Genomic DNA, 24,052 nt, shown 5'->3' on the forward strand with positions numbered 1-24,052 from the left:
TTCATTGTATTTCTTCGGGTCAGAAAATTAGATGTAGAATTTCACTTTTCCAGTGTGGCCTCATACTTTCAGACCCCACAGGTACACTCAGAGCATCAGGCTGTCATTACGAGTTTTCAAACTACTCTAAAACTCAACAAATCACACAATTTATGGCATACTGCCGAACACACGTCTACTAAAATCCAGATTTTAATCAGAATTAGTAATACTGTGGCAAAACTCTTCTATCAGAACGTGTGTTCCGCTGTGCTTGCACAGCTGATGTGAGGTCATTTCTCACCTACCAAGAGTGAGCTCTCCAACTTTTTTTAATCACTTCTTGGCAAACACGGATGCAGACGTACAAAGTGTGTAAGCGCAGAATTGGATACACGAGGCCGTAAAACAGCCCGTCGAGAGCGAAAAGTATAGTTCATACCTACTTCATCTATTACATAAGGCTCTGTGCAAATGTGATTAAAACATCGGTCATGGTTGCCGAGTCCATCTAAAACCGAGCGGCCTCCGAGCACTCATAAACGGAGGCAAAAACGCTCCCTGGGTAAGGAAAATACTGAGGTCATCTGCGTGCGTTTGCACTGTGAAGCCCACGCTAACACCGTGGCCTCTGACTTGCTTTTCGCATAGTACTGGTAGCCACAGCCATGCAGGTCATAAAACAATGTAATACATAATTTGTCTTTTAGAAACATTGTGGAATACAGTAAAAAAGATACCACACACATGCTGCAAGTGAATGACCATACCATAACTTTATTGTAGATATACTCAGCCACAATTACCTAAAAAAGGGAGGGTGGGACAGAATTGTAAAAGATTTTTTTGTAATCCATAAGGTGCAGAATGCAAACCACTGCAGCACAGATACAGTATGAATGAGATTTAAATACACGTCCCTAATACAGAAACTCTGCTGCAGTTTGTGGCCCATAATTCCCCATTTAAAATCCAAACCCATCCTTGCCTGTACTGTTCGTGCTCTACGGTGGTCACAACATTCCCATAAGCCCCCTTAAAGAGGAGCTCGGCACACATTCCAGTCCAGTTACCTTCCTGCTGCTAAGTGTGCATTCAATTTTTTCTTAAAAAAGAAAAAAAAAACAGTATGACACTTTGCTATGAAATAAAGCCCTTTTTAATAAATTCCAGGGCTGATTTGATCAGATATATACAATGTATTAGTCTAAAAAGAGACGGGTGAGGGGGGTTCCACTGACATGCACTATTACATGTGGACTTATAATGTAACTAATATGGGTGAGCGAGGAGTTGGGAGGTGAGCGATGGTGTTGTCCCAACAAATTTAAAATCATGCCAGTCAAAGGACTTGATGGGTTACATTACGATTTCATATTCAAAGTATTACGTTAAGGCAAAACATGAATGTACATATAGGACACACATTTAGCCCCAGATTGTAGAGATTCGAAACTACTTTTCTACAGTGTATTTTCTCTGATGATATCCTGCAGGCACATTGTATCTCTCCGATCTCTTTTAAATACATTGGTAAAATACCAGCGATTCACACAGCAGCAAGGCCAAAACCACAAGTTTTTCCTTTAAACGTTACGGCATCATTTTATATATACATGTTTGTATTTTTTCGTTCTGACATGAGGTAAAGAATGGCGCCCGAGTGCAATGCTTATTTGTGCTACATGTTTAAAAAAAAAAAAAACACAAAAATGATTCTCCACCATGAAGGAAAACAACATCTGCAGCATATGATACAATGGAGGACCACTTTAGGTAAACAGTCCCACAGATGCTAAAAAGACTTGATATCCGTTCTGTGGGACTGACTCAGGCATTATCAATTATTGGTTGTCAAAATAAGAGTCCCCCCAAAAAAACAAAATCTATATCCACGTGGTGAGCGTGGCACATATGTATGATTTCACATTCTCTGACAGTTGTTACCAGAAAAACAACATAAGTGACAAAGCATAAAAAAAGAACGAAAGGTGAAAAAAAACGTGCGCGCCTTTTTAGTGGCTCGAAATAAACATTATAACACAAGCTAAAAAAGGTTGCAATTGTCTGAGGGTTAAGGTTACTGACCCTGACACATACCACTCGCTTAACTCTGTAAGTGGGAAGTAGATTCCATGACTTTCGAATCTCAAGATCAATTCTGGGGTGGTGGTTCAGATCCTGTAAAGAGGGTGACTCAACTCTTGCTAAAACGGAGATTGCACTCAATGTTGAAAGGGCAGTTCTCGACATCCTGGCTATATATTCGGGCCGCAACGTAATTTGCTTCAAACAAATGGAGTTTAAGCGGGAGTTTATGCCGCATGTTCAAAAAAATCTGAAGGCAACATCTATATGACGCATTGCACCAGAAGTTCTTCACTGTATAGAAAACGTATAGCGAAGAATTGCTACAGTAGCAAATGTCTAGGTTGCACTGAACCGAGATGTTACATAAAATGTAGCGGGATTGAAAGGCACCGTTTTCCATTAAAAAGATGCAAATTCAAAGGGAATGTACTCTAGTGCAAATAGTCGTGAGATATTTATCCCCTGTAAGGTGCTGATGAGCATGTACAATACTGTGCCTCAATGCCATCCATAAATGAAAAAAAGGCATATCCACAAATATATAATTTAACATTGGTTTATGATAAGGTCAAACTATTCGCGGGGGTCTTTTGAGGTAGCGATGCCTGGGAAAATGTAACTTCAGGAATAGTTTGCCCATAACATAACCGAATTACGTAAATTAGATACAGACAGAACGTGAAGTTAGGTTGCCTTCCAAAATTGTCCAAACAAAATCAAAATATCGTTAATGTATTATGGTGGAGAAGAGTGCTCTTTCGTCACCTCAATAATTGAAAACGTCATTAAAATGGCAAGCATAAAGAGTGCAGGAGAGAAAAGCGATAAGGGCATGGCTTATACAGAGTGCAATCCATCGATTTTCTCAAGCGTTAAGTAACCCTTCTGATCGGATGCACCGTTGTCAAAATCCAAGCTCATCAGAAGCATCAAGCTTATGTGCGGAGAACGTTTTCTCTATATTTCCCCTTCAAGCATGAAAATCTAAAACATACGGGGAAACGATCTTCCAACCAGCTTTAACAGCTTGACCGCTGACTGAACAGAAAAAACCAACCCGACAGATTTCAAAAGGTAAAATTAAGAGGTAATACAGTTACAGTGCAAAAAAAGACGAGAAATTCAAGCTTAAACATAGCACCAAAAAATGCAGGCAATTAACTGAGGTATTCAAATGAGAATGCCTATTAATATGAAAACATTGAGGCTAAACAGGAGACTACAACACATTTAGGCTAGAATAAAGGCTGGTTACCACAACGTGCGAATGTTGAGGGATCTACTTGACAGGTGCGACCTCACAACACTGCATCAGAATCGACTTTGGTAAGCGATGCAGGCTAAGTCATCTATATGGGTTTGTCCTGAAGACGGTACGTGAAGGTGCTTTGTGTCTTACAGAATTATCCAATCCTACTTCTGTTGATTTTTTATATAAAATCTGCAGCATATTTTCCCAGGTGATATGTCCTCCTGTGTCTCGTTCGTGTCATATCAAAACGAAGTCAGTCAGTCTATGGATACACCTAACGTCAACGAAAGATCATCAATATCAAAAAACATTACCGAATGCTGAAAGTATCAACGCATGTCGTGATAAACATTTAATAATGTATATTCAATTCTATATAATGTAGATCGGTAACTATGACGTCTATGCGACCCATCCAGATCGCTACATGCATCCTCAAGTGCCGTTGGATTACAGTAATCATGAATGTCAAATTCCCATCCGTCTTAATGTAAGGGCGTTTCTCTCTGAAGAATATAGAGCTAAATGATTTTGGTTTTGATCTGAGAAAATGTTCACGGCTAGCGTCAAAATAAAAACGGACCCTAGGGAAGGTAAGTGCAATTATGTTTGAGAATATCATCTCAATACAGAGAAAAACACTCGTCTCACACCCTAACACCATCTTTCGCTCGTGTGCCCTTTTCTGCCATAAGCATTTTTAAAAACGCTGCAAAACTAGTACTAGTGCACAGATTAGTGCGTATTTTTGTTTAATTTTTTTTATATAACAACATACACTCTAATACTACCTATAAGCATTGTCTTTTTTAACTCACTACCACAAAGCAGAGGCTTTTCAACGTTAATGAAACAGAGGGGGGAAAAACCTGACCATTTTCTTAACACTTAATACATTTAAAAAAGCACTCGTGATCAACAAAGCTGAGGGGAGAAAAAGAACGATTGTGTTTGCGCACAAAAAGGAAAAGAAATGAACCCTTTGTGAATTACACTGAAATCTTTTGATGCAATTAATTCGTTGAATATGACAACCCCAGTGAGAACGCAGACAGCGATGATTCTTCACTTGGCCGTGAACTGGTGCCGAGAGGCTTCCGCTGTATTTTCTTTAACTTATGTGTTGGGTGTCTGCTGTCTGAAGCTCAGTTGTTTTGGACCTGAGGTTGATTGGCTTTGAGGCTGCGCAGAGCTCGTCGGGCGGCCGCTGACTTGGCTATCCGGTAGCTGCGGCCCACACCCTTAAACTTGCCTTTCCCCACCACCTCCACTGTGACCCGTACTTTTCCATCGTAGGTTCTCTCGGCGGGGCTGTCAGGAGCAAAAAAAGGGACATTTTTTACCTAATGATATCAATGCAACAAATAAAATAAAACTACAGGGTTTGGGATACAGACATATTTAAAACTAGCAAAGTCTATGTTTATATGTTCCTGTAGCTCAACTGGTTAAGCCCATAGATTGTGGGTTTTGCCACATAGTATACCTTGAAATATACCTTGAATGCACTGTAAAATGCTCTGGATTTTTGGACAAATGCATATATAATATCATATATAATATTTTACAATACAAACAAACATGAGATTTGTGCATTAAATGCCAAACTGTAGCTCATTGACGGAAAACGCCAGGGGCTCTAAAAGTATATTCATGCTTTGGAATGTCATCACATTTACTATTAACCACTCACTAATACGGCAACTTTTACATAATGAAAGAACTTTCACAATTCATTACATTTAAACAACCACTTCTATGCATGTAATTTTGCAGATGATTGTGTAAAAACGCTACACGCATGTAGGCAAAAGACATTCCCACCTGAACTTTGCTGTCTCTGGTTCCATCTCCAGGAGTTCACGCACCGGGGACCGAGGGACATTAGCAGAGAATTTTTCTAGAAAACGAAAAGAAACAAAAGCGGAGCATTTCAATCTACCGTTTCATCACAAGCAAAAATGTCAGGATATTGGAAAATGACTGAACGTACGGCTCTCGCCACATGAGCTAGCAGACAATCAGACGGAATATAAATGTAGAAGTGATTTACTCGCGAGTGCGTCTTTGGCTCTTACCTATGAGTGGCCTCATCATTGGATAATACACTTGCCAAACTGTCTCAAGTGACATGCCACTATCCATGTAAATTGCACCGGCTAGCGATTCGAAGATGTCACCCATTGCTTTGGGGACCTCGATATCTTCCTCCTTCTCCTCGTCTTCCTCCGATCTGCGAAGCTACGAGAGGGTAAAAACAATTCTGGTTTCTTTCACGCATAAAGATTTTTTTGCACAAAACTGTGCTTTTCCATGTTGAATTCTCATTCCAAAAACTAATCACAGACAACAAACAGATGAAAATGTTTTGCAGAAGAGAATAACTGCGGTTGTAATTTAAAATGTGCAATGACAGAAATGCTACGTTTGGCCTACGATGGTATTTCCTCTCGAAATGAACTGCGATCAATTACTTTTAGTATTAGACTTAACAAAAGCTCCATCCGTCCAATATTGGGGACAACATTACCCAGCTATGTAATTAAGGGGAACATTACTTATTTTATTCAATTTGTCTTTCCTCTTTCTGTATCCAGTGTTATCCCTAAGGCATAAAATGCTTTCCAGTCAAACAAGGCTAGATTCGGTGCCAAGATAACCATTTCAAAATAAATTAAATCCAACTGCATTTTTACAATCCAAAAAACAAACACAAACACAGACCAGATTCACGAAGACTGCCAATGATAGGATGTCACGGTACTTAATCTTTATGAAACATTATACATATATGCTGACACTGGCATAAATTAAACGTTGGAGGGTTCGATCGTTTCCAAGAGCTAATATCTTTAACAGATAACACCGGAATGATAACTAACCTCCGAATCCATTCCTTGCATTTCGTTTTTCTCCAGCTGAAATTGCACAAAATCGTCGATCACGTGGAACAGTTCGGGCGATACCGCTTTGAAGTACTTGTGGTAATCGTACTTGACGGCCAGGGAAGCGAATATGGTGTTGTTGACAAGTGCAGAACGCAGGTCGGTCAGAACGCCCGGGGAGTGCTGCCGTGGGTCTTCGTAAAGGTGCTTAGTTATGAGGTAGTCTAAAATTGCATCACCAAGGAACTCCAACCGCTGATAACAATCTGTTTGAGGTACCGAATGGGACATAGATATGAAATAGTAATATATAGTTAAAAATCATTACATCAAAATAATAAAGCGTTAATAAAGTGTAACCAGAATAGTATGACTTGCAAACCATTATTAACCAACTCTTCATATAAAAATCTCACATTAACATTGTAAAAAATGAAACCGAAATCGAAACAACACCCACAAACCTGTAATGGTGTTGTAATGATACGAGGCGTGCGTAAACGCCTGCAGAAGATAAGCCTGGTTTTTAAACGTGTAGCTAATCTTTCTCTCAAAGTTCTCAAAGCCCGAAATAAGATGGTTGAGGGTGCGTTCGGCATCAGGGTGCTCAAAAATGCAGCGGGGAGGAATCTTAAGCCTGCCGTACTGCAGCTCGGCCGAACGCCCGGAACTCTCTTGCTCCACCGGCAGAACCTTCAGCCCGAGGGAGCAGAGGAACAGCTGGGCCGCACGCTCCCCGCAGCTAGTGAGGTAGCACCCCAGCAGGGCTTCCACACAGTCGGCTATGCTCTTATCAGCGATGCACTGCTCAGTGTGGAGGTCATAGGATATGGACTGCTTTCCAATATCTGTGCCACAGTTTTCCTCTGAAGGGTTCCAGAAGCCGACCACGAAGTCGTCCTCCTCGCCCGCTTTGCTGGGGTCAAGGTAGCACATGGCATCCCAGGAACTGTAGTCAAACTCGTCAGCGGCACCCTCTGGGGCGAAATGGGCGTGGTGGGCTTTCTTGGGTGCTTTCCACTCATACCAGGGTTCGGGCGGCTGGAGAGAGATTTTCTTTCCGAAGGCTCCTGAGCCCATCAGCATGTTATCGATGAACTTGATGTGTTCATCGTAATATTCCAAATCATCCTCCTCTGTGTTCACCTCTTCCTTGGGTGGCTCGTCCTCGACAACTCCATCATCATCCTCATCATCATCCTCATCCTCGCTGGCTTTTCCATTGGCCAAATCCTTATTCTAAAAACAAAAAATATAATGTTTTAATGCTCTAAATATTTTAATCAAGGAAGGAACAGTGTCCAACACCACTGTAAAGCCAAAGCCTTGTATCTACAACAGATTTGCAAAGATTACGTTTGCAAAGTGTTTTTGGTTGGACCGCAGCATTGGGTTTGCTCAGGAGAGCTTTGACCTAGCAGAGGTAGACTGCAGTCCAAGACAATGACTCAACCAACCTAATGTGATTCAGAAGCTAAAACGTACGCTGAAGATCATCTTCTAATCATTAATTTGCCATAAAGTAGACGATGTGGAAAAATATCGGTTACATATTTATTATATCTTAATACCCTTGACAACTAATACTATAATAATATGTGACAGTGACCATTTCTGTGCCCGACGTAAATTTAGGTCACTTGTACCGTATTTACAGACCCCAAACCACACAGAGATTCAAAACATACAGACTCCATCACATGGAAAGGTTTGGTAAAATCCAGAAGCATACAGAGTTCCACATTTTTTGGCAATTTCTTTAATTGAATTGACCACGTGCAAACACCAGATGGAAAAATGTTGTTAACGTTGAATAATATATAAACTAATAGTTTAATTTTAAAAGTGAAATGTGTGAAGAAATATATTTGGAAGAATGCTTGTAACCAAAGTTCTTGGCCACGACTGACTCCCAGAGTAAGAAAAATGTATTATTTTTTTGTTCTGTTGACCACAAAAAAGAAGATATTTTGAAGAATGTAGGAAAGCACTTTTGACTACCATTGTAATTTTTTCTACTATGGTAGTCAATGGTGTCCAAGGTTACAAGCATTCTTCCAAATATATCTGAACAAAGAAATTAATTTTATTCAGAATTTCCATTTTTGGGTGAACTGTACCTTTAAAACAGTATTTGTATGATATTTTACATTATAAATAAATTCTCTCTGTTCTGAAACTCACGTTCACCCAGGAAGGATGAATCTGCCCCCTAGTGGCAATGACAGAAAACAGCCGCAGACTAACTCTGCCAAGATGTTTCTCAGCTCAGGGCAAAAAGCCATGTAAACAAATTTGTAATTGTGCATGAAGATGCATGTTGATACTGGGTTAAGCTTGACTTAGGCCAGCGGGTAAACAAAAGATGTCCGCTGACTCATACCTCATCTGAGTCCCACTTGTCTGTGCTGCTTTTGTCCTGATTCACGACGTAGCCTGGAGGAAGCCAGTTTACAGGGGGGTCAAAGATGGAGACCACCATTCGGCTGGGGAGGCCTTTTTTCTTTCCCAGACGATAAAGGTTACAGTTGCTGACCTGCAGGTAGCACAGCCACAGAGATTCGTTTTACCATACAAGGTGTTAAGAAATAGTTCATTTGAATAAAGAATAATAAATCTGGGGCAGTGATAAAGATTTTAAAATGTCAAAGTAAAACGTTTCAACTGATATAAAAATCCGGATAAAAAAATGTAACATTGAAAGCAGTCACTTTGCAAGTAACTTTGAATAAAAGCATCGGAAAAATGTATAAAAAAGTTAAATTGCATTTATTATTTAAAATAATAAATTGGTAGTGATGACAAAACTGAGTCACAATTCAATATTAAATTAAATTTAATACAAAACATTAAGAAAGGTTTTTTGCATTTATTCTAATGTCTTAAAATAAAAAATTATTTAAAAAAATCCAAAAAATATCTTGCCACCTTAGGCTGAAATAATGCAAAAGTTGTATTATTTTAAAAAAAGTTTAAGTAATGGATAGTATTGTAATGCGAAGTGTTTGTAAAGATGTTTTGGGCATTGCCACGTACAATTCTCTACAATATTCTGAGCACACATAAAATGTATCTAAATCCCACCTTCTTGCTTCTCATGTACGAAAGCCGGCCCTCGTGGGCATCCGGATATGTGCAGAACAGGTAGGTGGTGATGCCATGTTTCAGAAAAGAGTCACCCAGCATCTCCAACCTCTCCAGATTGAAGCCATCACTGGCATTTGAGAGGGTCAGAGCCTGCAAGATAAGGCCAGGATTTGGGCCCAACATCTTCGGAGAATCCCAAGACGGGGGCTCACAGGCGGATGCTGACGTCACGCCTGAGATCTCTGAAGACACGGTAGAAGGTGCTGTGGTGCTGGTTGCCGTATCTGGTTTGGGGCAACAGTATGAGGTAGGTTTTTTCACATGTCCGTCGCAGAGATCCGAGTTCCCGCCTGGGGTACATTCATCACCGGGCCGGGGCTGTGGCTCGCTGGCTGGAGAGAGACGCGCTTGAACTGAGGTAGTGGTTTGCGTCGATAGGTCGCTCTCCGAGCCGGGCTGAGAGCATTGGCAAATGTCACGTGAGTGCGAAAGGTCGTCATCGCCCCGAGTGCCGTTAGGGATGTTCCTGGAACAGATCCTGGCGCCCTCGTCTTGGTTCGGTGTCTGGAGATCAGTCACAGGGAGCACATTTTCTAGCTTTTCATCTGGTGTGTTGCAGTTTTTACAGGGGAGAGCGCCCTCTGGAGGCTGGGAGGCCTCTGTGCTGCAGGCAGTGTGGTCTGAATCTGAGCTTGTGTCGTGCTTACAGTGATCGTTGTTGTCCATACATGCGCTTGGACAGGAAATGAAAGACTTGCTGTCGATGGATTTCTTCCATCCGAAATCCAAATTAGGATACCTGAGGTGGACAAGATTTTCTTTCAAAAAACATTGCCAAAACCTTTAAAGCCCTCCCAAGTTTTAACATATTGGAAAAATAACAATAATGGCTCCGTTCTATCATCTAGCGAGCTGACTTAATATACAGCTCCCTTTTAGGTAGCATCTTAGCCAAGATGACTTGTATGAAAAGCTCTAAACACACCAATGCCAACAACCCAACCCAAAAAAATATTATTAGACTGACCTGAAGTCAGGAGGCAGGGTCTGAGATCCTACCCCAGCATCGATGGCTGTCTGAGACCGCAGCTCTTCGGCCGTCAGAAGGCAGTGAAGTCTATAGAGGATGCTGGGAAGGCAGACGGCTTTCCTCCACAACGAGGCGGGGATAGGGTGAATGGCACAGAGCTCCGGAACTAAAATCTAAACAGACGGAAACGGTTATCTGAAACGAGTCAAACCTCCCATACCACTTTTAGCGAGAGGAAATTAGACCTAATTCAGGTTCGATGACTTATAACTCTTTCTGCCGGTTAATACCTGTTTGTTTTGCAGGCTTTCCCACTTGGCCTTTCTCTTCTCGGCGCTGCTAAGAGGAAGGGCTTTCCCCTTCTGATTAAGGTGCCGTGGAGTTAAAAGATTCAATCTATAGGAAAAGACCGCAGACATTATTGGGAATTTGTAGGAATCCCATACCAGAAACCTGTTCAAGTTCAATAGTGTTTTCTCTTTTCGACCTCCTACCTTGAAGATGTGTGGTCCACATCCAACAGAGGCTGGTTAACGTTGGAGAGGTCGAGGTCGTACTTAGTTTTGTAGTACTCAGCGAAAGTCTCGTACTCCGGGGATGGAAATTTACTGAGCGGGGTGAGGTCTGTGTAAACGTCAGCTACGTAAAAGCGGTGCGGCTGGTCGAAATTACGATACCTGAGAGGGAGAAATGGAGCAGAGAGGGTTCAACTTTGGTTCAAACAAATCCACATAATTAGTTATCATTGAGAAGTGAATTACAGGGAAAATAAGTGTTTTAAAAGATCAAATGATTTTTGGTACCTTGGAATGATGACTGCATCTTGGTAATCTTCCAATTTGAAAACAAATGGGTTTTGCTTGGTGTACTTTGTGTTTGGAATGCCGATGCGTGCTTCGGACTTCTCAATCTCTTCCATGAACTTGAAATCCAGGTCCAGCGTATTGGAATCCTCAACTGAACAGAAAGATACATAAAACAACATCCACATGACAAATTGACACAGGCGAGGAACGACTTTGCTGGAAAGTGACTTGGATCGCAGCACTCACCGATGTTGAGAGGTAGAACGCAGTAGGCAGAATCCGCCTCGGTGGGTTTGAACTCCAGCGCCGGCTTTTCCAGACGGAGGATGTGAGAGAAGATGTACTGGTGCAGGCGAGTGATCAACTCCAGCTGTTCCGCGCTCAGAGTGAAGCCGGACTTTTGCAGCTCGATCGAGATGGTCACCTCACCGGAACGTGTGTAGACGGGGAAGTGAGGGATCTGGGGACGCAGAATAGCCCAAAAACACGGTTATCCAAATGCCAAAACAAGTCTTTTCAGTTTTTCTCTGAATATTCAGAAAGACAAAATGAAGGCAATTACCCGAGGTATTGGTTTAGCTGTCAGAATGCCAAAACATCTGGTGGTGTCTTCAGGTGGGTACAATTTTCTCCGGCGAAAGTTAAGCTCGTCCGGAAGAGGGGTGGTGAGGACCATCCCGATCACATACAAATAGCAAGGCTGCTCAGGTACGGGATAACAACCCCGCAGACACTCTGGTATCTAAAAAAAAAAATTCATGTCTAACATGATTCTATACCTTATTTACACCCTGTGCTTGAAGAAGTATTTCACTTCTTACTGGAAGGCATTTTGGTTCTCAACACTCACGGCTTTTGGGTAACACTGTCTCCGTTTGGTGGAGCCTGGTCTTCCTGGCACGTTAGTCTCCTCTTCATCATGCAGGTCCAGCTCCTCCTCATACTTCACAGTTTCCTTCCCCACAGGCATTAAATGATCATCCAGCTCGCCTAGAAAGAGACATCATGCATCACTGGATTTCAATCCAAGAATGCACAAGTCATACTATTTTAATGGCAGTCCATGCTTACCAATTTTGTGCAATTTTTCACAACAGAGAAGAGCGACGGCTTTTTCAGCAAGTCTTGCACAGTTCATTATTGGACCCTACATGGATGTAGAAACATTTTTTTCCTCAATCATAGACTTCTGCATATAACTTGTTTAAACCCCATGCAATGTGGACAAGGTAATATATTATTTTCCCCTGTCACCATCTATTCACCCTCATGTCACTTAAATGAAAATTCTTGGCCGAAGCCGAATAAAAGTGAGACACTTGGCCAAAGGCCGAATAAGTTTTTTTGCATTTCATCTATTTATTTGGCCAAATTTATTACTAATGCATTAACTAACTGATCAAAATGTGCTTTTTCATATTTGGCTTGCTTTTCAATATACAATTGAACTTAATATATAAATATTGACCCCACTTATGTTTCAAGCAAAGCAGGTTAAATGTAAAATTGACAGTGAAAATGTGATTTACACTTATGGCCAGCACTTACAGGGACAGGAACTCTTAGTGGAGAGTTGATGGGAAGGAATAGTATCGATTGATAACCGGTGGCCTTCAGCTCCAGGGTTTTACACTTTGGAGCGAGGTGAGTAAACGGGTCACTGGGCAAACGTGCACAGTATCTACAACACAAATACATACCATGAGCCACTAAATAATAACTGAAATAACTTGATGGCTTCAGTTAAATATAACAACCTGTTGACGTGTCCAATGGCTGTGTTAATCGTGACGCGGGGGCCGCCGTCCTCCGACCGCAAGACGTAAGGTGGGAGAACGTTGTCGTCATCATTCACCGGCTCCAATTCACTGCATTCCGCTGACTTCGAACACTTATTTCTGAGAATCTGATTTAAGAAATAATTAAGCACCACATATGACACTTGTAAATACACCAAATCTTTTTCAGTAAGTCGTGCTGACCTTCTCTATGGCCTTGTAGGTTTTTAGGTCCTCTTCGAATGACTTTGTCCGTTCGCTGTCTGCTAACATGATGTAGTTGGAGACCGGAGCACGGGCACGACCTTTGGATTGCACGTACGATCTGTACTCCGTGGGCAAGTCAAACCGAACGACCAAATTGCACTTTGGAATGTCGACCCCTTCCTCCACAATGCTGGTTGCGATGAGCAAGTTGGTTTCGTGGGCTCTGAACTTCCTCAGGACCTGGAGAGCAATGCAATGCAGTAAAATCAATGAAGGTGATTGGCTGAAAATCAGCAAGTGACTCATTTATTTGGTTTGTGCAACAACGCACTCACCTCTTCTTGTTTTCTGAACTCCACCTCCATTTGTTTGTTGCGAGGTTGATTCTTGCCAATGCTGTGACCTGTGATGAAGTTGCTACTGATGTAGGCCAGCTCAGGGTCCTGCTTGCCTGCCTCCTTTATAAGTCTAATAAACACAGACGTAAAAGAAGACAAAGAAGAATGATCATTTTCTCATCAGAAATTATTAGGAAAAAATTACCAGCATTTTGCAATATCTTAAAAACGAGACAGTTGCAAACAAACCTGTTTAAAACAACCGCTGTGTATCTCCTTTCCACAAAGATGATTCCACAGAGGATGTTGGTGAAGGGTGAGGGGAAATTAGCCTCTGGCTTCTCCTTCGCCTCTACCTCCTCATCCTCATCTTCATCCTCGGAATCGCTCCATGAAACATAATTGTCCTGATTGCGATTGTTGTACCACTCCACGCTCTCGAACTGCTGCCGCTCGAAAGGTTTGTACTCGTGGAGGATCTCCAGAAGTCGGATGACTTTGGGAGTGACGAACTTCAGGTCCAGCGAAGCTGGGGAGAAATGCTCCTCACACAAGGCATGGATTTTTCTCAGAATGGTGTCCGTGAACAGCAGGAATTTACGATTCAGCTCCTCCTGCTCGTGTTTGATGTATTTCTGCAGCTCGCGGACCATAATTCCTGCCGCTTTATCAGCGCACCACGGGCCCAGCACGTCCAGAACGGCTCGACAGTCATTCAGCACCTGGAGGAGATGTAAAGAACAAAAATCAACAATCATAGGACTAGTAGGAGTGTTGTACACAAAACAAATTCTTAAAGCTGCAATCTATGACTTTTGAAACTCTATTGACATCTCTGTCTGACACCTAAAATCACTGTAAGTACCTATGTCAAATGATGTTAAACTAAAATCTCCAATTAAATCACACCGACTGCACAAATTATTAGATATTTTTAACTTCTATATTATCATAATGATATGGAGACAGTGTTGAATACAACATTTTAATTTACTTATGAACTGCTTTTTATTTTAACCAAAAAAGCAGAATGCAGCTTTAAAGGGATAGTTCTGTCGTGATGTGAGGCAAGAAAAAAGAAACATTAAAACAATTAAAAAAAATTACCAAACTAGGCCTGTGAACGTTAATGCGTCAGATAAATCTATTTTAGATTAACACGTTAAAAAATTTAACGCAACTAATGCAGCAGAATTCAAAGTGTTTTGTAGCTTTAATTCTGTATTTCATTTAGAATTTAGCATTTAAAAGTGTCAAGTGTTTGAGAACATCAGTTTCAGTTTTAATATCAGAATGTTGCCTTTCATTCATAAAATGATGTTAAAGAAATCTGTTGCTTATATAATTTAGAGATTAAATGTGTAATTATTGGAATGTAAAAGTTTATTTAATAACATTAATGTTATGTGCGATTAATCACAGAAAAAATGTGCGATTAATCAGATTATTTTTTAATCGATTGACAGCACTAGTCCAAACATGTTTAATACATGAATTAATCAATTACAAATTAATAAAAATGATTGTTTATGAAAAATTATTATTGATTTCATTGCTTAAACAATAAACTCTCTTTCAACACAAAATTTAAAGTGTATTTAAAGCACATCTTTAACAACTAACAACTATGACTGGATGTGCCGCTTGTGCAATATAACATTTCTGTGCATTAAATGTATAACACGCAAACGTTATAAATATTAATGATCAGTTTAATATACCAGAAAAACTGGTCGCACCAGCAGGAAAAATGGTTGCAAAATGCAGTCTTGAGCCCTGAAAAGGAAGATATTTTGAAGAATATCAGTTACCAAACAGATCTCATCCTCTATGTACTGCCAAAGTAGGGAAAATAAATACTGTGGGAGTCAATGGGGGTGGCATCTGTTGGGTTACTGACATCCTTCAAAATATCTTTGTTCAGACGAACAAAGAAATGTATAAAGATTTGGAACAACCTGAGGGTGCGTAAATGTTTTTTGGTTCACTGATCATTTTCTCACTTTTTCTCACACAATCCAAAAAGGAGCCAATGGCTTCCAATCATACATCTACAATTCTGTAAAGACTTTTGTTAAATGAACTAGCTGTAAAGTAAACCTGTTTGGAGATGAATGTTGGATCTCGATCTTCACGATAAGCAGTTAAGTTGCAGTCATTAAGAAAATGAAGGGCTTCATCCAGCTCGCTCAGGAGTCTCTCAGAGAGACCGCTTTCATCCCGGTACAGCCCACAATCCAGCACCACCTCACGAGGCTGGGTGGCATACCTGGACATGCAAACACAAGCAAGAAACATCTCAAAAAGCTATTTTACATGATATATAAAAGGACATTTACATTTACGCATTTTGCAGACGCTTTTAACCAAGCGACTTACATTGTATTATACTATACATTTATACATGGGTATGTTCAATCCCCTGCGATCGAAACCACAACCTTGCATTGTTAACGCAACGCTCTTACAACTGAGCTACAGGAAAGGACAGATGGACTAATGTAAAATAAAACGCAGGAAGTACCTATCCAGCACCACAAGATCAGTGGCAGTTTCTGCATTGCTCTGCAGAATCTTCTCCAAGTTCTGAATCTTTTGCTCCAGGACACATGGGTCACATTTTCCATTTAAAATGGAAGCGGTCAGACCCAGAATGCGGGGACAGCCTGGACAGCCCTCACAAATCTGCAAAAATTATTTATAAGCAGAGCTGCATATCACATTTGCAAACTTTAAATACAATAACAGTACATAACAGTGCAGCTTTAAAGTATTTCCTAAACTTTAGTCAAGGAGACAACTTGCATAAATTGTTGGCGTTCAAAGTAAAACTGCCCACTATGTATGACAAAAAGATTTGTCTTATCAGAACCCCAATGTTCATTTTCCTGTGCTAAACACATGCCTAATAACACCATACCATTGGATTGACATCTTTTTAACATCACTGTGGAGTGACAGTTAAATGAGACCTTTATCATCTCTTTACAGTGACAGATATGATTTTCCATAACTTGCAATTTCACCTTCATTATTTCCCGATAAGGATGGTCTGTGATTGCAAGGTGGCATTCATCAAAAACCAGCAGGTTGATTTTTGATAGTGGCAAGACTCCTGTCCTTAATACATGCAGGAATATGTGACAAGTCATCACCAGCACCTAAGACATTTTAAATATGAGCGAAGGAAGAGTGAATATTACAAAGGAGGATGCCATTTCAAGTATGGAAATAAAATCACAACCACGTTAAAACGAACATAATCACACCTGATTCTCCATCATCTCTCTGGTCCACATCTCCTCGGGCCATGATGTCATTTCCTCTGACTTGTAGTCGCCGACCTTGAGATCGGAGTGGGTTCTGACAGTAGATGCTTGCTGAACCACAGATGACGCTTAAATCCAACAAAAAAAATCCATGAGAAAGAGTTCGGTCATTTGTGTAACTCAATATTTTATTTCCGTAAATGTAGTTTACCTGCATTAACCAGGAAAATTGTTCTCCTTCCATCCTCTCCACGGATTTGATGGGAGAGTTCCTTGATTAGGAGCACTGCGATAAAGGTCTTCCCTGAGCCAGTGTTCAAGCAGACTATAGTATTGTGTTCAAGAGCTGCTTCAAGAAGTTCAACCTGGTAAATCAGAGTCAGGCAATGAGACCGTTTGGAAAACTGACCCTTTATGCACTCTCTCAATAACTCCTTTTCATATATATTTTAGGCAAAAATTGCAGCTTTAAAGAGATAGTTAACCCACAAATAAAAATTATGTTATATATGACTTGCCCTCACGTTGGTCCAAACCTGTATACATTTCTTTGGATGGTTAAACTCAAAGAAAGATATAGATTTCTGGGACACCATTGACCACCATAGTAGAAATAATTATTGTATCGTTTTTTATTCTGTTGAACACATTCTGAAGAATGTAGGAAAACAAACAGTTCTGTGGCACCTTTGACCACCATTTTAATGGTAGTCAATGGTGCCCCAGAAATCTCAGTTGCTAACATTCATCCAAATATCAGCTTTAAAACATCTTGAGGTGGAGTAACTCATGACATCATTTTCATTGTTGGGTGAACTCTCTTTAAGAATCTGTTCTCAAGACTTACCTGATATTTCCTCGGTGTGTATATGTTGTCATGGATCGCTTCCTGTTGCCACGGGAGACCGAAGAAGGGCCCCATGGGTGAGGAGGCAGGGGTCACAAGCTGTAGGCCAGCCATGCTTAGAGACTGATAAGCAGGGGACCTCCAGTCATCCAGTGTTTATATCATTGCATCATGTCCTCCTTAAACTCACTGTGTGGGAGGAACAGTATTACAGTTCAACATCGAGAAACTCAGTAGCACGTCATGACCAACATGACAGAATTGAATAATATTGTGTTGTTGTTAAGCTAGGAGCTATTTAATGCTCAGGGTGTGAGTGCACTTGAGCTGTATATCTGTTCAAGTGGGTTAGTCATTATAAATGAGGGTCTACTCACGAAGTGTACGTTCCCCACTCTGCTGTGTGACTGGGCCGCACTTATTCTGGGCGTCATTATCAGCGATCTTCGCATCAGCTCATTCTTTCTGCTACATGGAACATACATGTAACCGTCACTCAACATAACTATAATTTTTTAACATGTTACTTTAAAATACAGTAGTGGCCAAAAGTGATGTGACATCTGCCACCGTTATTACTTACAATTTAATGTACATGATGTTGTATTCATGTTGCGTAGTTGTTTTTGGAGTGTGAACTGAAGTTCAGTTTTCCTAAGATTCTAGCCAATTAACTTGTTTAGACACCAATATACAGTTGTTAATCCTTTCCCACATAGTTGTTCATTTGTCTTTAGGGTTTCCTTAATTTTCTTCATATTTTGATTCTTTATTCAAATATGGGCGGGGGTCATTAAAAGCAGAAATTGTCCAAATATGCACCCTGGACACCATTTTTGGCCACTACTCAATATATCCTTAAGAGATAGTATTAAGCGCCCGCTTGTCATTTTAAACCTGTATGACTTTCTTTCTTCCGCAAAACACAAAAGAAGATATTTTGAAGAGTGTCGGTAAACAAAAACCATTGGTCCCCACTCACTTTAATTGAATAGGCACAAAACCAATGACAGAATTTTAGGGTAAACTATCACTTTAATTTATCTTCCGTGTTTAAGTCAAATAAGCACCTAGCTGAAGTTACAGATATAATATAACAATGTAATAATAATATAAAATATTAACATTATAAAAAAACTGACCAACTTATGATAAAAACTGACCAATTTAGACTGGATTTATGAAACAATTGTTGTTTAACCGGTAGTAGTCAACATACCACAATGCTGCAGATGGCGGAGGGTGCTGGCGTCACAGTCTCAGATAATATTCTATCAATACTCTGAAAATGAAGAGAGAGAAAATACAGCTTGTGATAACAGATTGATCTCCGGCAATGAGAGGACAGACAAATTGGGATGACAACTAGGTTGTCAACACATTTTTGCCACTCCGGATTGAGCCCACACGTTCCCCCTGACCACCGCTGTTCGACACAGCTGTAACAAATCACCACAAGTCATTTCAGCTCAAGTAACACACGGCATCATTTTCAGTGAGCGAACACATTTGCTCTTGGTTAAAAATCTGCTTTCAGACTCTGTGTTCAGGTTCATGAATGTCTAATGCAACCACAAAAGTTATTTACTTTCAGATTTTTAAAACGCGGAGACACATCTGTTTCGGTGAACGAAACATTCAATGTTGAATGGCTGACTGAAGAACAGCTGGCCAGGTCACGGCTGCCCCGTTTGACTATGGACAAGCAGATTATGAGTGTTGAAAATCAAGGCCTGGGACAAATTGTTAAAATCAACCAAAAGGTGACACTTATTTAAATCAGCAACACCGGGCTAATAAAAATGTAATAATTTTAAATGATTGTTACGTTTCCCTTGCAAAATCTTGATTGTCAGCTAATTTTTTATGCTAAATGAATATTGCAGAGCAAGTCTAAAACACACTCATACTGGCTAAATAAAATAATGAATAAAAATAATATTGTCAAAATCACTTAAGTCAAGTGCATAAATTTACATAATACTTACACACTATAACTGACATAATAATAAATTATGTATTGATATATTATATTTGCAGAGACAACAATTCTTACTACAATTACTTAGCCACAGGTACAATCGCCTTTAAAGGGATACTTCACCCAAAAAAAAAAACACTGTCATCATTTACTCACCTTCGAGTTGTTCCAAATCTGTATAAATGTCTTTGTTCTTATGAACAAAAAGAAAGATATTTGGAAGAATGAATATAATTTGACCACCATAGTATTTTTTCCGACTATGGTAGTCAATGGGGAACCAAATCTGTCTGGTTATAAGCATTCTTTCAAATATCATCAGAACAAAGAAATTTTCACAGATTTGAAACAACTCGAAGGTGAATAAAAATGGATTTTTAAACGCAAACCTACTTCCATTGCTAAATAAAAACAGTGACGCCTGCTGTAGTTAAACATAATAAATCGAGCAGACTGAACAGAAATGATCATCCAAAATTTAAAGTTTCACTTCATAACATTTAAGATAAAAAAAAGACTGTCTTTTGTTTTGTTGGTGTGGATTACGACGGTTGTGTTTCTAAAAATATCTCACTTATGGCCAAATCAGAAACTGGGGAACAAGGTTATTGTCCACGAAGCGTTAACTTTTCAACGCATAGTGTATGCTAGCTAACTTTGTTAGTTATACAACTAGCAGTTAACTTTCGGCCAGAAACTAAACATAAGGAAACTGTTTGTCTTCTTTTTTTCTTTAGTTGTCAAAAGTGCATTAGTATAAAGGGAGAGAGAACTCATGTTATGTGTCAGGTTTGTGTTCTAGTAAATGCATTTGCTAAAGTTTGCGACTGTTAGTACACGCAGAAATACATAGATGTGACACTCTCAGTTTATCTTTACTATACACGCTTGTTTTTCTGTCTGGTAGGTGTAGATGTCAGGCCACTTAACTGGAGGTAATCCTGGCAGTTCATCCCTGGATAAATTGAATGAGCACATACAGGTCGGCCATGTTCCTTGCGTTAAAGTTAACTTGTTCAAAAACAATCGCGGTCCAAGATAGTAAGTGACCTTACATGTTAAATTCCATCCGTTTTTTTTCTAGTCATTGTCAAAAAGCAAGCAAATACAACATTCTACCTAGCATTAATAATGCGGTCAGGGGGATCTTTCCAGGGAGAATCTAGCGGATCACAATGTTTACTAACAGTAAAGGCGTCTATAACAAAAAGTCTGCAATAGTATTTTGGTGGAAAATAATAACAACTGTATTACATTTTGTAAAGCCAGTTGCTCTGCTTAATATCAAGTTATCATTTTTGACTATAAAATGTTGTAACTTGTCTTTTGTTTGTAAAGCAGAACTACAACGAGAACAAAAGAACAGCACAGACGTCTAGACATCGTGCTGACCTCCAGCCTCAACACAGGCATAACAGCAGGCCGGAGCTACTGACTTGCATACCGCCAGTGAAGAAAGCCCTGAGCATGACCTACATTACCATTTGTATGACTCAACATAGCAGCAATTATGATACTGTAAGGACAGATTGTTTACTTCTGAGATTGTATCCAAAATAACACAGCCCAAACTCGATCTTTAATCAGGACTAATACTGCAGAAACATATAGCCATTTGAAGATTTACTGCGGAACGAAAACAGTAACAAAACTAACTGCACATAAACAGGTTTATTCAGAAAACGTGAGAAAAACTAAATTGATAAAAGTTCATTCAAATGTTTATTTGAAAATCCACTCCACACCATTTCCCTGCATTTGTTAACAAGATATGCATAAATAAAACAACAGCTGCCTTCAAAGTAATGTCACATGAAGGACATTAAAAAGAACACAAATGTGTGCCAAACACCTGATTTGAGGGCTCCAAATGCACACTTGTCACATAAAAGGGCCCCTTAGGCTAACATATCCCACGGGTCACCTGATTTGACCCTGAAAATAAAGGGCAGGTCTCTATAACCCCATCTCACATGCACTCTCATCAATAATTCATTCGGATTACATTACTGTCATCATTTTGAAGAATGCAACAAGTTGATTTAGCACGAAACATCATTTGCATGGCATGTATTAGAAGTAAAATATTTGAATGGCATACTACAATAAGAAAACAATAAACTTGGTCGGATGATAAACAGGTGACTAAAATTATTTGCAATGCAAAATGAATATTTTGCCTCCGTTTATAGATCATATTGAACGAACACCCCACAGGGCTTTACTTAATTTAACTAGAAAACATGTATTGCTTAAATCAACGATAAAGAACCTAAACTTGTGTCAGCATCTTTGATTTACGTTACTTTCCTTACAGAAAGTAACATGTAACAAAACCTCTAAATCATTTTACCCATATTTTGTATTTTAACACTTTAAAATGTCACAATAGCAAAAACCACCGACGTTTCCAACACACAGAGAAGGCCAGGCAGAATACGCGCGATGCCCATCAGTACTCACATAGCCAATGTTAGCTGCTTTACACACGCCATGAACATCTCATTCAATGCCTCGAAACATCCATCATGAAGATTAATACTCATGCAGATCAGTTAGGCCTCATTGCGACCTTGGCCTTGAACTGTGACGGCAACCCCGCAGGCCCCCAAAATGTATGCATCTGTCAGTTTGCCAATCTCGAACCATGTTTATATTTTATATCGTGAAACCCGCCTCTGGATCTGTAACTGTACTAACAAGCGATCGATATACCACCATGTGTGTTAGTCGAGCTAACTGACGCGTGTAGCTAAAAAGGTGCCGCCGTGAAAGTCACGCTAAAATCACTTTATAAATCATAAATGCAACGCCGGAGATCACATATAGGTGTTTAACAAATACAACAATGGAAACATTTGTTTCGAGGGTATTGTGTGGATGGAGATGTCACTGTGCATTTGGCCCGAGCGGTTAGCACGCGAGCTCGCGTTAGCTTCGGCTGTTTATTATTGCTAAATTCGGGACAAAAGCGAGCAAACGGAGCCCGATACGGGCGCGCGATGTGTATGCGTGTCGTTCTGCAGAGAGAGACGCCTGCTCACCGGTGGTGAAACGTTTTATTGGTCGCGTAGTGTTGAAGAATCTCTCGTTAAACGGTGCGGTGCCCCTCTCACTCTCCCCATTCCCTCCTGCCGCTGCGCGTTCTGCTGCTGTTGTCAGGCTGCTGCGAGCGCGTGAAGCCAGACACTCTGACGGTCACGAAATATGTGAGCGAGGACACAACTATTCAATTTTGCTTTTCAATATTAAAGTTCTTCATTGGCGTGATTGGGGAAAGCAATAAAAGTCACCTTAAAATTTTTATTTATTTATTATTAACGCTGAAGTACAAAATATATTCAAATTCAGTGGGATGAAACAAACTTTTAGCAAATACAACTAGACATCACACCATTGTAGGCAGATTTGTGGTTGGTTTCTGGGGTTGTGTACTGAATAGAACAAAGACTAATACAATACATATTTATAAATTAAATAGAATGCAGCAAAATAAAATATCAATTGATTTTTCTTCTCTATAAATCTGAGACGTGAATGTTGAAAATATGACGCATGTAAATATATAAAATGCATAGACGCAATACAAAAATAGAAGATAAAATACTTTGTAAGAAATTATAAAAATGTTTCTAGATGTCTTTTTCCTAAAGCTCTCATTTCCTAAGCTTCTCTGTTCAAGTCGGTAAGAGTAACAAGAAAAAGCATTAAAAAAATTGAATTGCACTGAAAAAGTTGAATGAGGCTAGCATACTGCATTCATATGAACTCAAATCCTCTTTTAAAAAGCAGGTTGTCACTCTCATCATCACACGAAAATCTATAGTTGCCAGACCTGTATTTATAATGCATGAATTTGAGCCGTGAAGGGGATATTGTGTCGCCCCATAATTTACCTTTTAGTACCATCTAGTGGTGATTTTGAAAACTATATTTATTTAAAAATAATTTTAAAGGAAAATTAGATGTGTTGCATTTCGCGATAGTTTTAGTGCGATATTTAATAGGCCCATAATAGGATCTTTACTGAAGAAGAATAAGAAATCACTTAATGAAATTGACATAAGACCACTACTGTACATTTGCTGTGCATGAAAAGAAGGAAGTCGTGCACAGATAGACGTAACAAACATATAATACACATTTAACAGGACATGTAAGTTCTTTTTAATTTCCTTAAACACACTATCATAAAATTAACTATGGTTTATTCGAAACGTAGTGTTTTTAGTTTTTTTAACAATAGTAATTACAAAACCCTACATTTTAACCCCAACCACACTTAAAACAAATAGAAACGTTTGTATTGTTTCAATCCAATACTTTTATGAGCATTTTATGTCCATCATTCGCCACTATTCGAAACACTTCCCATTCCCGTGATGCATCAGCTCCAGGTCGCCTCCGTGTAGACCAATCAGAGGCCCGGTGGGGAAATTCTGTTCTCTGATTGGCTTAAAGCAGGAGATGGGCGATATTCAAAGTCAACTAACTGCTCGATT

The 24,052-nt window shown here is 39.8% G+C and overlaps 1 protein-coding gene across 1 annotated transcript; it reads right to left on the reverse strand.

Annotated features, from left to right (window-relative positions):
* Positions 1-730: 730 nt before the first annotated feature.
* On the reverse strand, positions 731-22,702 carry dicer1 (dicer 1, ribonuclease type III). Its single transcript, XM_056767492.1, has 29 exons — positions 22,595-22,702; positions 18,789-18,851; positions 17,947-18,037; positions 17,570-17,758; positions 16,934-17,087; positions 16,723-16,850; positions 16,480-16,614; positions 15,978-16,138; positions 15,554-15,722; positions 13,703-14,175; positions 13,451-13,583; positions 13,113-13,355; positions 12,888-13,036; positions 12,679-12,811; positions 12,202-12,277; positions 11,981-12,120; positions 11,693-11,872; positions 11,377-11,590; positions 11,128-11,281; positions 10,819-11,001; positions 10,615-10,720; positions 10,322-10,497; positions 9,292-10,093; positions 8,591-8,743; positions 6,672-7,446; positions 6,205-6,473; positions 5,401-5,563; positions 5,147-5,222; positions 731-4,633 (listed from the first exon to the last, which is right to left on the reverse strand). Exons 4-29 carry the CDS (start codon positions 17,681-17,683, stop codon positions 4,468-4,470), a joined length of 5,625 nt encoding a protein of 1,874 aa, XP_056623470.1. The 5' UTR covers positions 17,684-17,758; positions 17,947-18,037; positions 18,789-18,851; positions 22,595-22,702; the 3' UTR covers positions 731-4,467.
* Positions 22,703-24,052: the final 1,350 nt, after the last annotated feature.

This window comes from Triplophysa dalaica, chromosome 15 (genome assembly GCF_015846415.1).
Source record: "Triplophysa dalaica isolate WHDGS20190420 chromosome 15, ASM1584641v1, whole genome shotgun sequence".
NCBI classification, from domain to species: domain Eukaryota; kingdom Metazoa; phylum Chordata; class Actinopteri; order Cypriniformes; family Nemacheilidae; genus Triplophysa; species Triplophysa dalaica.